Below are 14,509 nucleotides of genomic sequence, written 5' to 3' on the forward strand. Positions count from 1 at the left end.
CATCTCCTCTCAGCTCTTACGGTCTTTTCATCCAGGTTTAACTGTGTGTTTTGTTGAGTACATTCCATAACATATTCAGCATTGTAGGGGCTTGAGACATCCCTTGCTTAGGATCGATCCGTAGGTGGTAATGATGCCACCAGCCAATAGATTTTGGGATCAACTTATCCAAGGATAACAACACAGTTACAGAAGTCAGTTGGTGTAATTACCCAASTAAAAATAACAGTAAATACAGTATTAGTATCACTAATAGTAGGCAAAAGATAATATTTTGGCAAACAAAGATTTAYGTAAGTTTGTCAGGAAGCCAGCAGGAAGCAGGGCATGCTCCTCCAGAGGAGCAACTCAGACCCACAGATTTAGGGAATTTTGAATTCTCTGGTGGACTGCCCTTCTTTATTGTGCACCCATGGAGCACCACATGGAGCTTCACCTCCACCAGGCATGTGGTCCTGAAGAGGGGAAATATTTTTGAGGCAATAGGAGTCCCACGGGCACTTTTTATGGAAATCATTGCACACTATTTTGGTTTGCTTCTTCACAGTTTTATCCACTGTGCTGAAGAGGTTTCTCACACCTAGTAGAAGTCAGATGCAATATATAATTAACCACCCTATCCTTRGCAAGTAGGCTCATGCAGTGTTTGCAAATAGTCCTCCCTGTGCTGGTCTCGGGAGAATAAAATGGATTTAGAAATGTTAATTACTATGGAGTCAAAAGCTTATATTTCTGCTAACCCAATCTATCTAGCTTGACAGYTATTCCATATTTTATCTGTCTCTGAACTGCCACTTAGAGATTTTATACCACATTTTTAATCATGTTTCTTCTCCACACTAGTTATTATTTATCAAGAGATCTTTATCCAATCACATAGAAAAGTTAAAGGTCATCAGTAAATATGCATMAGAGTGTAAAACATTCAGTCTTTGAGATTCCTTTCATTCAATGACCTTCCTTAGTTTGATTTTAATGCACACTAGTTTGCCATAGTCTTGCATATTTTTATCTTAGAAATTGAAAAAAAAACCAAAATAATAATTCTGTATGAAAAGTACAATCATTGGCAAAATTGTGCAAAGCAGAACAGCTTCACCTCCTCCTTTTATTATTTTTCTTTTAATTATAAGGCTAAAGAGACAAGACTGCAGAARATTGTATAATCTTTTCCTTGAAGCACAGATATTCTACACATTATTTGAAAAATGTTTGGGGCAGGTTGAAATAGCAGAGGGCACAGCTGCTATTATTTTGTTACTATTTTTGTTTTCCTGTCTGGACATGATACAACTGATTTCTCCTCTTGCCCCTGCAATGCAAAGCCTGAAGTGGTAAGGAATAGAGATGTGTCCCAATATCTCTGATTATGAGCCTTGCAAAAACACACTCCAAATTAACATTGTGCCTAAAAYATGCACTTCTCTGATGGAGTATTGAAGTCTTTTATCAAGTTTTTGTCCTTGATCTTGACCTGTGTGTCTCTGTCAGTTCTGTCATTCATCATTGAGCTTTTCTGCATTCCCAGTATTGAACAAGTCATAACACATGATATGTCCCATTGGCTCACAAACAAATAATGAAAAATTATCCTATTTTATAAATGTATCAATACGGCTGACTACTTACTTCCCTAACATTGTACATCTTATTGGAGATGAACACAAAAAATGGGAGTTTAAAAACTATRGTTTGAAAAAAATCTTAACAAAAAGAAAAGAATAAAGTGACAAAGAAAAAAGGGAATAATGGTTTCATTATCTTTGAATTTTCTGTTATGAGTTAAAATGAATGTTCCTTCAGCATTCACTGGCAATGTATCTTGGACCACAGCTTTACAATACATTGCAAAAACCAAGACAGATTAAAGGGATAGAAACAGATGAAGACTTCAGGCTACAGAACTGCAATCAGATTATACTCATTTTTATATTAACATTGACTAACAGTGAAGTTACCAGCTCAGTRTCTGGCTCCAGGATCAGCAGCCATATACAGTGTGGGATGAGTAGCATTCAGTTCTCCTAAAGACCTGCTTATATTTCACAGAATCACAGAATTACAGAATCATCAAAGTTTGAAGTGACCTTCACAATCATCCAGTCCAGCCAAAAACCTGGCACCACCATAATCACCATAGCCCCAAGTGTCACATCCAGATWCCTCTCAAACCYTTCCAGAGATGGTGACTCCACCATCTCCCTGAGCAGTGTATTTCCATCACCTAACAACTCTTTCATTGATTTTATTTTTTTTTGTAATGTCTAATCTGAATTTTCCATGGTGCAATTTATAGCCATTTCCTCTTGTCCTGCCCCTTGAGACAGGGCAGAAGAGACTGACCCTCACATCACTGCCACCTCCTCTCAGGSAGTTGTAGAGAGCAATGTGGCTCCCCCTGAGCGTTCTCTTCTCCAGGGTAAACAACCAAAGTTCCCTCAGCTGTTCCTCACAGGAGCTGTTTTCCAGACCCTTTCCCAGATTTGTTGCCCTTTTTCTGGACACCCTATAGCCCCTCAATGTCTCTTTTGTTGAGGCCCCAGACCTGGACACTTTTCCCCTGTGTCAGTGTGAGATCCCTTCCATGGGACACCTCCATGAACTTCTCCAGTGTGAGTCCTTTCCATGGGCTGCAGTTCTTCCCAGCATGGGCCCCCACAGGGTCACAAGTCCTGCCATCAATCCTGTTCCAGTGTGGGCTCTTCTCTTCATGGGTTCTGCTACAGCACAGGCTTCGCATGGGATCACAGCCTGGGATGCTCCATGGTCTGCAGGTGGAGAGTGCAGAATATCTTCTCCATCGGGGACCTCCATGGGCTGGAAAGGGACAGCCCAGGGCCTTAACCATGGGCTGCTGGGTAACCTTGCCATGCAAACCCACTTTTTTCACTGGAAGCACTGGGAAGTTCAAGGAGGAAAAGCTAAGGGGTGCTGGAGCTGTGGAGTTGTGGTGCAGTGCCAGCTGAGGGTTTCAGGTGGTAGCAAAACACTCTTGATATCTGGAGGACTGCTGGGTGAGGAGTCAGTGACCCTCACAATGGGTCATTCAGGTGTGTGCATTCCCCTGCCCACCTCCAGCACTTATGGTTTCCTTTTACTTGTCCCATGGCTCAGAGTTATCAGAGTTATATTTTTACTGGGAACTGAAATTTGAAATAGTAAAAGTGATTTCATTGCTCAGGGATGAAAATATGATTCTGAAAAACTGCTAGTACAGCAGTGACATTAACAGTGTGTAAGTGTGCCTATGTGTGCTTTTTACAATTTTTATGACATTCCTCACATTGGGGGGGGGGGGGAAATTAGGGCCCAGTGAAAACCAAATGACCCAGAAAATAAATTCTCTTAAACAATAAGAAGAGCAGCCYGGATCAGCATTCCCCAAGGTCTTCTATCACTGATCAGGAACCTTGCAATGTCGATTTTTTTAGTTGAGGAAATSCCCTTTGGGCATCTGCTGTCACCGAACTGCACAATTCAGTGTGCAGACCCAAACAGCTCTGAAGGTGACATTGTGTGCCAAACATAGCTGCACAGAAACAATTCGCTTGCAGCCTGATTTTCACTCCACAGAAATTGAAGCAAGTGACTATTCCCACTTCAACACTTTGAAATGAATTTTATACATGGGGGAATGCATCCTACAGAAAACCTGCTGGAATCCTGTGGACTGYGAAGAATTACCATAAGTGTTGCTCAGAGATGTTTCAAGGAGGAACCTTGCAGATTGCTGTGAATGTGGGTTGTGAATGACCCTTTCCAGGGTGTGTTTGCTAAATAGTGTCACAACTGTGAACGTCTCTGCTTCATGCTGTCACATATGTGTACATATGTGAACCTAAACCGCTGAAGTTTGGTCTAAAACACTGAAAATGACACAATTACTCAYTTAGCAATGCACATGCCTTTGAAATCCTTCTCCCTTCAATTTGCATTTGTGCTTACAAAGCACTTGCTCTTGTTTCTCACCATAACAAAAGGCCTTATGTTACGACCAACAGCTTCCCAGGAGAGCCCAGTGTCTTGTGCAACACATAATTGCCAAAAAAAAAGTGTGTTTAGAAGTCCAGGTGTTCATTTCCCATCCTGGTAAATGAACCATTTCTGCTTAACTTGCATTWAGGAGACCATTACAACAATTATACACTGATATTTACTATTTAAAATTTCTGCATCTTATATCTGAAAAATACTTACACTCAGATGTTTCAAACATACTGATGTCATCTTTTACAGGGTGTATCAATTTCCTGTACAAACCAGGAAATGCCCCATTCTGTTCTTAGAMAGAAGTGTTAACAAAAATTGGAAAACAAAGAAATAAAGGCTGATTACAGAGACGGTAGCGATTCAACAACTCTAATCAACTCTGTGTTGCTAAACACTGGAGGAGATTTATAGTCTGTAAAAAAACCAAATGCAAGCAACTTTTTGCTAATTTAAATGTGAAAGAAAATTTATCAGACTAAGGGCTTGAATGCTGGCTGCTTACACACAAAACTACTGAAAAGCCAGAGCTCAGTAACTGGGCTCAGTTTAAATGATATAGATCCCTTTATCTGCAGCTTAAGAAATCAAAGACTCTTGGGRGAATTAGTCAATCTGCCCATGGAGACAGAGTCTCTTTTCCAAAGTRTTGTACATTGATGGTGTTCTCCTCCCCCCCACCAAGCTGGAAGTCACAGAATCATTTAATTCTCCAAATCAGCAGTCAAATCCCAGCCCTATCCCAGAAGGCACCAGCCCATCATGGGTCCATCTCCACAATCCCATGGGAGCACAGGGCACAACAGCAGACAGAAACCCAAACTAAGGATTCAGAGGATGGAACACTTTGTCCAGACCCCTCCCAGGGCTGTCCCAGGATAATTTCAGCCCCAGTGCTAAGGTGTGATACACTCCATGATGACTGAACACTGCATCACCTTTTGKACAGAGGGGTGTAACTGCAATGGGRTTTGGGACACGTTATGGGAAGAGCATTTTGGAACAGCACAGGACTTATGGATGTCTGAAGGAGGAAATTAGGTGATTTGGGGAGGAACAAGTGTGGAAAATAGAGGGATACAGAGTCAAAAAGGGCCAGTCAGATGTAATTAGTTGGTGGTCAGGATGCTTGTCTGACCATGTCCTCCACCTCATTCAGTGCAGTTTGTCCTCTATTCTGTTTTACTTTATCATCCCCCTTGGCCCACTATGCCTTAGCTATGCAGGGATATGTAATGTTCTTGAGAGACATTTCAATGTATAATGGTCAACTTGCAGTCAAAATAATGTGGTCATCTAGAGATAAAATCAAGGAAAATGCGTAGTGAGAGATAATACATCTTGCTATGTATATTTGGAAAAGTGGATGTGCTTTTAGGAATCTTTTATTGATGTCTGAAACAAGCACAACTCAGCTAAAGTCAAAGCTATTGTTAGCAGCCGGCTTAGATTGTACTATGCTCCATCAGATTCAGAAATGTAAGAAAAGTCCTTGTTAGTCACGACCTTGTTTATTTTCCCACATTTATATAGGTTTGTCTAACAGAAATTACTATCTGTCCTTACATTTTTGCCTAATTTGTCACATTTACAATAGTCCTATAATTTTCTTCACTTTATGAATGTTATGCATTTCCCATAAAATGATGTATCTTTAACTTGGCATGTCAAGCAATTTGCTTATTTTTCCATTATTTCTACTTTTTTGCTTTGCTTTCATTTGATAGTGACAGTGGTTTTATTACAACTTTTCCTTACATACTTCTAGAGATTACTGGTGTTCTTAGTATGACTTTCAACTTTTAACAGATGGCAATTGGAGCTGTGATATGGGGAAGATCTGTGTCTGTGGGTTCATTTATGGCTCTATCCACATTTTTATTTATCCTTATTTTGTCTTTGGTAAACAATCTCTATTGGTAGGAGCAGCCAAGCTGACATGAAATTGCAATTCTGTTTGGTGCATTAGTTATATTCATTTTATCAAATAATCAYTGTGACATCTTGCTTGTTTCTTGTTGATGAAGACCAACTATTATTTGATAAACATTTTGATAAACAGTTTTTTTCAGTGGTTCAGACACCAAGTAGCATGCATTAGGTTATAATCTGAACAGTAGAGATAATATTATTGTGTATTTTTACAGAAGATGATTCATTTAAAATGTGTGCTTCTATGGTTTAATTTTTACAGACCATTTCTTTCTATTAAATGTATTATTTTGGACACACATTTTGTCATAGTAAACAATTAAGTTTGCCTTCTGTTTCTAAAATTATTTAAATTGTTCTACCATTTTAATTAGGCAATCTATCATGATCTTCAAATACCTCCCCAAAAGTATGGTWTTGATGCTGCTAAGGCTATCCATAAGGGAGCATCCAGCCTTCACTGCATTGTGGCCCTATTTTTCCCTTCTTTGTTTTAGAAAATGCGATAAAAGAGCCTCTTGCATCTCATTTTAAGACTTCTGTCTGCGCTCAGTTTATTCCTGTGCCTTCTAAACCCTTAAAACACAGTTCAATAAAATATTTTTTTCATATTTTAATGTAAGTTTCTTATGTTGTAGGCTTATTACCTCAGGTTTGTACTGTTGTATAAAGTTGAGTGTTCTTTCCCATTTTGTTTCCTTATAGTGATGATCCCAGACAGTTTTCCCTTTCCACTCATTAGAATGAATTCTGTCTGTGCTTTTAAAGACTCCTGTTTTGCAGTCCAATCAAACTAATGAATTTCTGTACTTTTTCTCAATTTAGGCTCTCATTTTTYTATGTAGTCTTTCAATTTAGAGACAGTTAAATACAAAGAGTTGCTGAAGAGCTTCATTAAACAACCACAGGGAAAAAACATTAGATGATACTCAGTGCTGACAGATGTAAATTGGGGTAGATTACAGAAACAGTCCTAGCCTTRAATAAAGAATTGTGAGCTCTGAACTCACCATCAGCATTCAAAGGAAGAGGTGTTAGGAGTTTTAATGAGCACTTTCATGAMTACGTCAGTGTACTCATAAAAGAAAATAGAATGGAAGAATTGGCTAAGAAAAGGGCAGAGAGTAAAACAGAAAAATGTCAAACACTACTGTACAAAGCAGTGGCATTATCACACCTTGAACATAGCACATTCAATCAGCTCTGGAGCCTCATTTTAAAGGGGCTGCAGTGGAATTGAAAAGGAACAAAGAAATGCAGCCTGGATGAGTAGAGATACAGTAAATAAAGTCCCAATGTATTGTGCTGCTGCAAGCTCGGAAAGGTTACCAAGAAAGTATCATATACGTTTCATCTACATACTCCTCTATTTGCTATCAAGTATCAGTGTTAGATGAAAACACAGACAAAATATAAATGTTCATCTACYGAAAATTTTGAAAAAAAAAATTAAGTAATACTTAAATACGTATATGACATGACAAAACCAACCTGACCATTGCTTAATATTRATTTGAAAAGGCACTTCATGTGCACTGTTAAATAAGCTCATAACAGTAATAATTTTCTACATGTAGATTTTTCAATAATTATTTCTTGTGACATTCACTGTTAAGGGGAAAAGAATACCTTGGATGTTCATGCACAGGAATTTCCAGCCTAGAACAATCATTGTAATCAATGCTCCGGGAATAAAAGCCCTTCATCTGATAATGTTAATCAAAGTGACCTATTCACTTTGTTTTATTATTTTTCCTTTATAGTATCTCCTGTTTCATAGCAGAGCACTCAGTAAATTTTAATTTGTCCCTATTTTTGACCTGCAAAATGAATTAAATTATTGTACCTGGTGATATTTTTACAGTCCAGAAGGTATTCTTTATGCGCTGCTTTTATATACAAAACGTAGAAATAATGCTTCCCTAAGCAGAGGAAAAAATCAAACTACAGGAGAAATCAATTTCTCCRAAGGAGCTCTGAACTGAATCTCTCAGGTGATTTACTAAAACATCAGATGCTAACTGGTGTTTCCTAGCTTCTCTGAGTCAACTCTCAGCTTCTTTGATCCCTCTGCCTCCCTTTCTCTGCATGGAACTTTTATGAAACAGCGCATGGGAGGGTGATCAGCTCAGACATTCTCTGCCTGTGATTGGRTTTTGGGCTGGTTTTAGGTGGGGAGGTGGTGCCTCCCAGTGTTTTACCTTCAAACATTTGACTTGTTTCCTACCACAGCTTCTATAAATGATGGAAACTATGACCAATATGTGAAGAAAATGGTTCTTACCGTCACTGCAGAGGATGCCAGACCTTCCATACGGACACAAACAAACAACATCTCGCCTGGATTTTGGAAAACATGTAGCACCATTTCCACATGGATTTTCATCACAAGTTGCAAATTGGCAGAGTTTTCCAGTGTAGAGTTTAGGGCATTCACAATACCAATTTTCTTCATCACTGAAAAATTTAAATTAAAACAAACAAAATCAAGTGTATGTATCAAAATGCACTCGAAACAAACAGAATGGGTTTTACACTCCGAGAAATTCTGTGGCATCTAACTTACAGCTGTAATAGATTTTCTTGTTTTCACTAGTGTGCCTGGTGTTASACATGCCAGAGTGCCTTACTGGCACCTTAAATGGACAGTTTCTTTTGAGTTTAATTTGATATTTTAATTTATCTTTCTTTTCATGGTGAGATATGTAACTTTTTGTTTATGCTGCTGCTTTCATTGCATAGTCAATGTGGCTGCCACAGGAGAGCAAGTCTCTATTATGTCTGAAGAAATGAAAGTATGTGAGAACAAAAAATGGAAGTTACTAGTGTACTTTGCAAATGGAAAACATCATTTGTATATTCAGAAAGTATATACAGCTTGTATGTATAGAGAGGATGTAAAAAGCCCTGAAATATGAACACTTGCAATAGTGATTATATTGAAATTGAAACAGAATAAACAGGCAATATCTCTGCTATCATGTAACTTATATTCTCAGTCACAAAAAAAATATAATAGACAAGGATAAAAGTAAGTAATAATCAGTCCTGAGGGGTGGCAAAACTGATGTTTAGAACTGTGCATATTCTGGTTGTACCAATTTTTTTTTAAAAATAGTATTGAAAGATAGCATAATGACAGGTATGGCAGGAAAACCAAAACCAGGTAGGAAAACAAAAGTGTTCCCATATATCACTTATTTAAATATAATTTCACAAAAGGTCTTGTTTGATTTTCCCCTTATATTATGGTCAAAATTAGATGACAGCTAGATAGGTCAGTTCATGTGACTGCTCAGTGTTTTTGTCCATCCTCAGTATTGAACAGAAATATGTCTGCCTTACACTTGATAAGGTCACACGTGCCCRTGGGTATGAATGCAGAAGATATGGTGTGTGCTGTATTAAATCACAGTCATTGTGGATTTCCAATAATAGCATGATCATTAGGATGAGCACTGATAAAATGCCAAATACAAGTGATTTCTAAAAATCCATTATCTATCTGTTTGTAATATCCAAGCAACGAGGTTTAAGAAAGCTGGAAGATCTCCCATATTTTTTGAAAGAGGGAAATGAGTAAGTCTTGTGACAATCCTTGTGCATAGCAGTTGATTAGTGTGTTCCTAAACTGACCACCTGCAGAGCTGGGGAGTGAGGATCTCAGCTGGAGACTCTACCAGAATGGGTCTCATGAATAATGCCTCCAGACACCTTTGCAAAGGAAAATTGCTATCAGCTGCAATAATAAATTTCTGTGTGCAGCCTATTCTATTTATAGATCTGCTGCAGACACCAGGAGAGGAATGTAAATGAGGTACTGGATTGCTTTCATTTGTGCAGCATTGAGAATCCTGCTTTCAGTGGTTTCAGTATCAACATTACACAGTTCAGCTAATTAAAAAGCATTTATAAATTATTTTTTTTCTGGAAATCTACAATTGTTGGTGATGATCTTTAGTTATCAAATGTGTTCCAGTTTGTCTATGGAAGAAAAGACAGATCACTGCTGCTGACTGCCATGAGACACAGACTTTAGGCTTCACCTTTAAAGAATCAATTTTCATACTTTGTTTTACTGAGCTGTATATGCCAACATTGGCCATTCCTTTCTATAGTCTTACTTTTGCTATTGTGGAGAAGATTAAAAATAACAGGTTTCATAACAAATTGCGAGGAGTTTATGGTTAACAAAATGAGTAATATTATGACATTTCACTCTTGGGGCTGCAACATCCTAATAACAAAGGAGTGATTCCTGATGTGGCAAAGAAAACAGCTTTAAAAAAGWTCTACAAAATAATACAAAGCTTGAAAATAAATCTGCTAACCACAGAGGAAAAAAAAACCATCACAGCCATTTCAAAAGAATTAGTGTATGAAGTCCCAAATGAGTTATTCTCTTTCAAAGCAAACTGTCACTGTGCTTGGTTAAGAAAAGGCCAAAATCTCCCATATTCTATTGAATTAATCTCAGATGCAAGAAACATATAACGCTTGAAAGACCAGGAACTACTCCCAAGTAGATTTCACAATTTTGTGATAACCTGCTGCCCTTTATGAATGCAAGAAGCAAATACAAGGGAGCAGAAAATCAGAACAGTGATATATTTTGCCTATGCTGTACACCAATAAATACTGTAGACTCCAAGAAAAAGTTAYTGGATAATTATATACATGAGCTAAAGAAAGTGAAAAACAARGAAAACATCAGAATTTTGAAGCTGYRAAACAAGAAAAAGATTTGGAGTGTTTTGCTGAAATGTGTTATATGACTATATTAGTGTTTGAGCTCAGACTGAGAGCATGACTTTGAAGAAAAACTCCTGGCTTTCCCCAGTTGAAACACCTCGTTCCACATTGTGTCTCTGGAGCACATGAATTGAATTTCTTTCAGATGAACCTACACCAGAAGATTGTCTCACACTTCAGGTTCTTCCGCTGAATGGACTCAGCATTCAGATCCAGACCCTCCAGTGTCAGTCAAAGCTTCTTGAAATGTGAATAACAGGGCTGTTGGGTCCTCAGCACTAATTGATTGACCTGTAAATCTATGCCTATTGAATTCAATTACCTACTAATGTGGATACAGGTTTATAGGCCATCAAAATAAAATCATGCAGCCATGGTATAAGTTACACATAAAAAAAACCCCTCAAGATTTTACACTGGAGTGCTGATAAACTTCAGGAGTAAATAGATAAAAAACCTTGTAACTATCCAGAGTCATATCAAGGAAGAAAGACAGTGAGAGAAAATGAGACAAAAGTCAGAAATAGTGTAGAAAAGGAGYGGAAGAGACAAGAGAAGTATTTCTAGAACACCATCACCGCATGTCTCCACACTCCTGCTACAGAAAAAGAAAGGTGTAGGGAAAACGAACTATTTTTTCACATCCTTATAATCCTCTGAAATGGTAAGGGACATACTTTCTATTGCCATTCCCATGTTAAAATATTCCTTTGATCTTAGGTTTAAATATTAGATTGGAAAGAAAACCACCAGTAAATATTTGCATGATATGATATGGTATAGGTAGTTCAGTAGTACAGTTTCTCTTCTTGAGAAAGACCTGATTTAATAAAATCAAAATCAATGATCTGATTTAATAAAATCAAAACTTTGTATAAGATTGACAGCTTTGAGATGCCAGCACAGGCTGTGGTAATTTATTTATTTAAAATATTGCACAATAGAGGGGAGACTGGGTTTTAATACATTAGTAATCCAGTAACAGCTGTATTTTACCAGCTGTTAAAACCCTGCTTTTGACTTTTAAACCAATTCTGATTTTAAAAGAAAAGATTATAATCCTTGCAATGTGTCACCGACATCCCCTGTAATCTAGTGATAGTGTTGTGTTTGTGCAAAGCAGAGTATAATTTTCTACATCCCTGTGCTTTTTCCWTCTCTAAAGTGGGAGTACAATGAAAGCACTATACATGCCCTTTGTGTAGTTTTATGCAGGAGAACCTCCCTGAAAGGAARCATGCTCAACACCCTTTAATCATGGTCCCTTCCAACACAAAGCTTTCTRTGATTCTGTGATTCCATGGTAGTGCTACGTGTCACAATGGGTTCAATATTTAATGACATAGRTTCTTTTAGTGCTCTCATTATATTATCTGAAGCGAAGCTGTGGAAGTTGGAGAGAACAGTTCTTTCAGTCAATAAATTATAGATGTAATTCAGTTTATTTTCAAGTCGTTATTATTGTTTTTTTTCCTAGCACTTCTGTTTTAAATTACTGCGAAATGCAAGGACCATCATACTTTATCAATTTAAGCTTCAATTACACTTTGTGCAAAGATTCATTAAATTGCTTTTCAGAAAACACCAGCATAAYGTAAAGGCAATTACAGTCTTACTTTGAAAGCTTTTTGTAATAGACAAATCCACAGAAACTCACTGCAGCCAGAAGGATAACCTTATCTCATCAATAATCTTAAAAATATCAAAGGACAATATATAAAGGTGTTCYTTCCTTGTGCACAGCAGGTGTTTTTTAGTATATAATATATCTGCCAATCTTTCCTTGTATTATACAGCTCCCAAAAATCAATTCAGCTTTCATGCTGCTTTAGGACTTTCACTCAGGTTTCCTCAATTACAGTATCTTGTCTAGCTCCGAATGCTTTTGTTATCTTTACTATTTTGAATCCYTTTTCCYYYAGCCTGGAATCATTATTCTGCAAGYTGTGTCAGTKCACTGCAATTTTCTTTTCYTTTAGCTGACAGCAGTTTTGTATTGAGTTTGTGTGATCAGGTTTTGGTAGTGTGGGGACCTACAGTGGTGCCTTCTGTGAGAAGCTGCCAGAAGCTTCTCCYRTGTCCCATAGAGACAATGCCAGGTGGCTGCAAGATGGAGCTGCCACTGGCCAAGGCTGAGTCCATSAKCAATGAYTGCAACATCTCTGGGATAGTGCAGTTAAGTAGAAAAAAAATGCCCTGGCAGCAGAGGCAGGAGCCTGGAAAGAYCTRTGGCCCCWTGGAGARAGGAGCCATGCTRARGSAGMTTTGTTGGTAGGACTGGAGTCCCTGTGCCCTGGAACGCACACTGGAGCAATTCCTGAAATACTGCAGCTCATGTGCCTTCCCATAGGGAAGAATTCATGAAGGACTGTTTCCTGTGGGAGGAATCCCACACTGGAGCAGATGAGTGAGGAGCCCTCCCATTGAGGAGGAAGGAGCAGCAGAGATGTGTGATGAAATGATCGCAACCCACATTCCCGATTCCTCTGTCCCACTGTGGGGGTGGAGGTAGAGAATTTGGGAGTGAAGTTGAGGCCAGAAAGAAGGGAAGGTGATTTAAGACTTGGTTTTATTTCTCTTTACCCTATTCTGATTATATTGGTAATAAATTATTTTTCCCCAAGTCAAGCCTGTTTTGCCCATGACAGCCTGACCCATGAGCCCTTCATTATCTCTTCTGTTCCATGTTCAGCTGGGGAGGGCAGAGCAGCTCTGGTGGGCACCTGGTGSYCAGCCAGGCTCAACCCACCAAAATTTKCTAAACTGCTTTTCTTTATATGAAGGCTCCCTTTACACCAAGACAAAATGACTTGTGAATTAAGCTGGTTTAGAAAACTCATAGTGAATATGCTTCCAGATTGGTTGGGTGCCCTCATAAAAAAACTATTTGGCTTAAGTTTTTCTTTGGGACAGGCTTAGAATTATACTTGTTCTATTACAGACTAAATAGGCCCTGACTTATAAATGATGCTTCCAAATAATTTGATTGARATTAAAATATTGGAGTGGGAAGGTTCAAATACCACTTCAAAAGGAGAACATGAGTGACAAAAAAGGTTCCAAGATCCTGCTTGACTCCTGTCAACATAGGAGAAAAAGAGCATTGTGTACAAGGGGATTCAACTCTAGCAGAAAATTAGTTTATAGGATGTAAATAAKGTTTTATCCATCCCAGTCAGACAGCAATGAGCATCTGCTCTATCGTATCAATATGCATAGTAGTTTCCTTGAGCAAGAATTCACTCTTTTAACAATACCTAAACTATAGAAAGTTCACTGGAGTTTTTTGAGCTAGCTGTGATTTAGGAAGGACAGAATTTGATTTATGGAAATAATGAAGGAGGAGAAACTCTTGTTTATTGGCAGATTATCTATTTCAGACTTTGAAAGGTGTTATTATTTTCAGTAATTCAGGATGGTTATAATTTATTTTAAAATGTACTAGCAAAATTACTAACACAGTACTAACTCTTCAGGATCAGGAAGCCTATTYTGGGGTCTTTTCTAAGCACTCTTTAGACTCCATTTTTGACTCATGTGGTCAACATGCAGGTGATTCCCCATCCCATGAAGGGTACATACCCATTAAAATGTATGATGCATAAAAGGTTCTGCCCTGTAATATGTCAATTATGACCATTCCTGTCACAAGAGGATACACAATTGGGGTATCAAGCACTTGTAGACACATAATACTTAATGACAGATGGTTAAGGATCCTTCAGAAAAAGTACAGCAAGCAATGGCTGGTGAAAACAATCTATCTGGGCAGCAATCCATTCCCTGGCCACATCTAGGAACAGAAATAACGCTCTGTCAGGCTGGATCCATTGCAAGG

At 38.2% G+C, this 14,509-nt stretch overlaps 1 protein-coding gene across 1 annotated transcript in view; it reads right to left on the reverse strand.

The window, feature by feature from the left end:
- EYS (eyes shut homolog) overlaps positions 1–14,509 on the reverse strand; it is a 685,229-nt gene that overhangs the window by 43,160 nt on the left and 627,560 nt on the right. The window contains exon 41 of the mRNA XM_057369428.1: positions 8,204–8,376. Within this exon, the coding sequence (XP_057225411.1) occupies positions 8,204–8,376 (173 nt within the window). The remainder of the gene's footprint in view (positions 1–8,203; positions 8,377–14,509) is intronic.

This window comes from Malurus melanocephalus, unplaced genomic scaffold (assembly GCF_030028575.1).
Source record: "Malurus melanocephalus ecotype Western Australia unplaced genomic scaffold, MMel_1.1 scaffold_109, whole genome shotgun sequence".
Lineage (NCBI taxonomy): Eukaryota > Metazoa > Chordata > Aves > Passeriformes > Maluridae > Malurus > Malurus melanocephalus.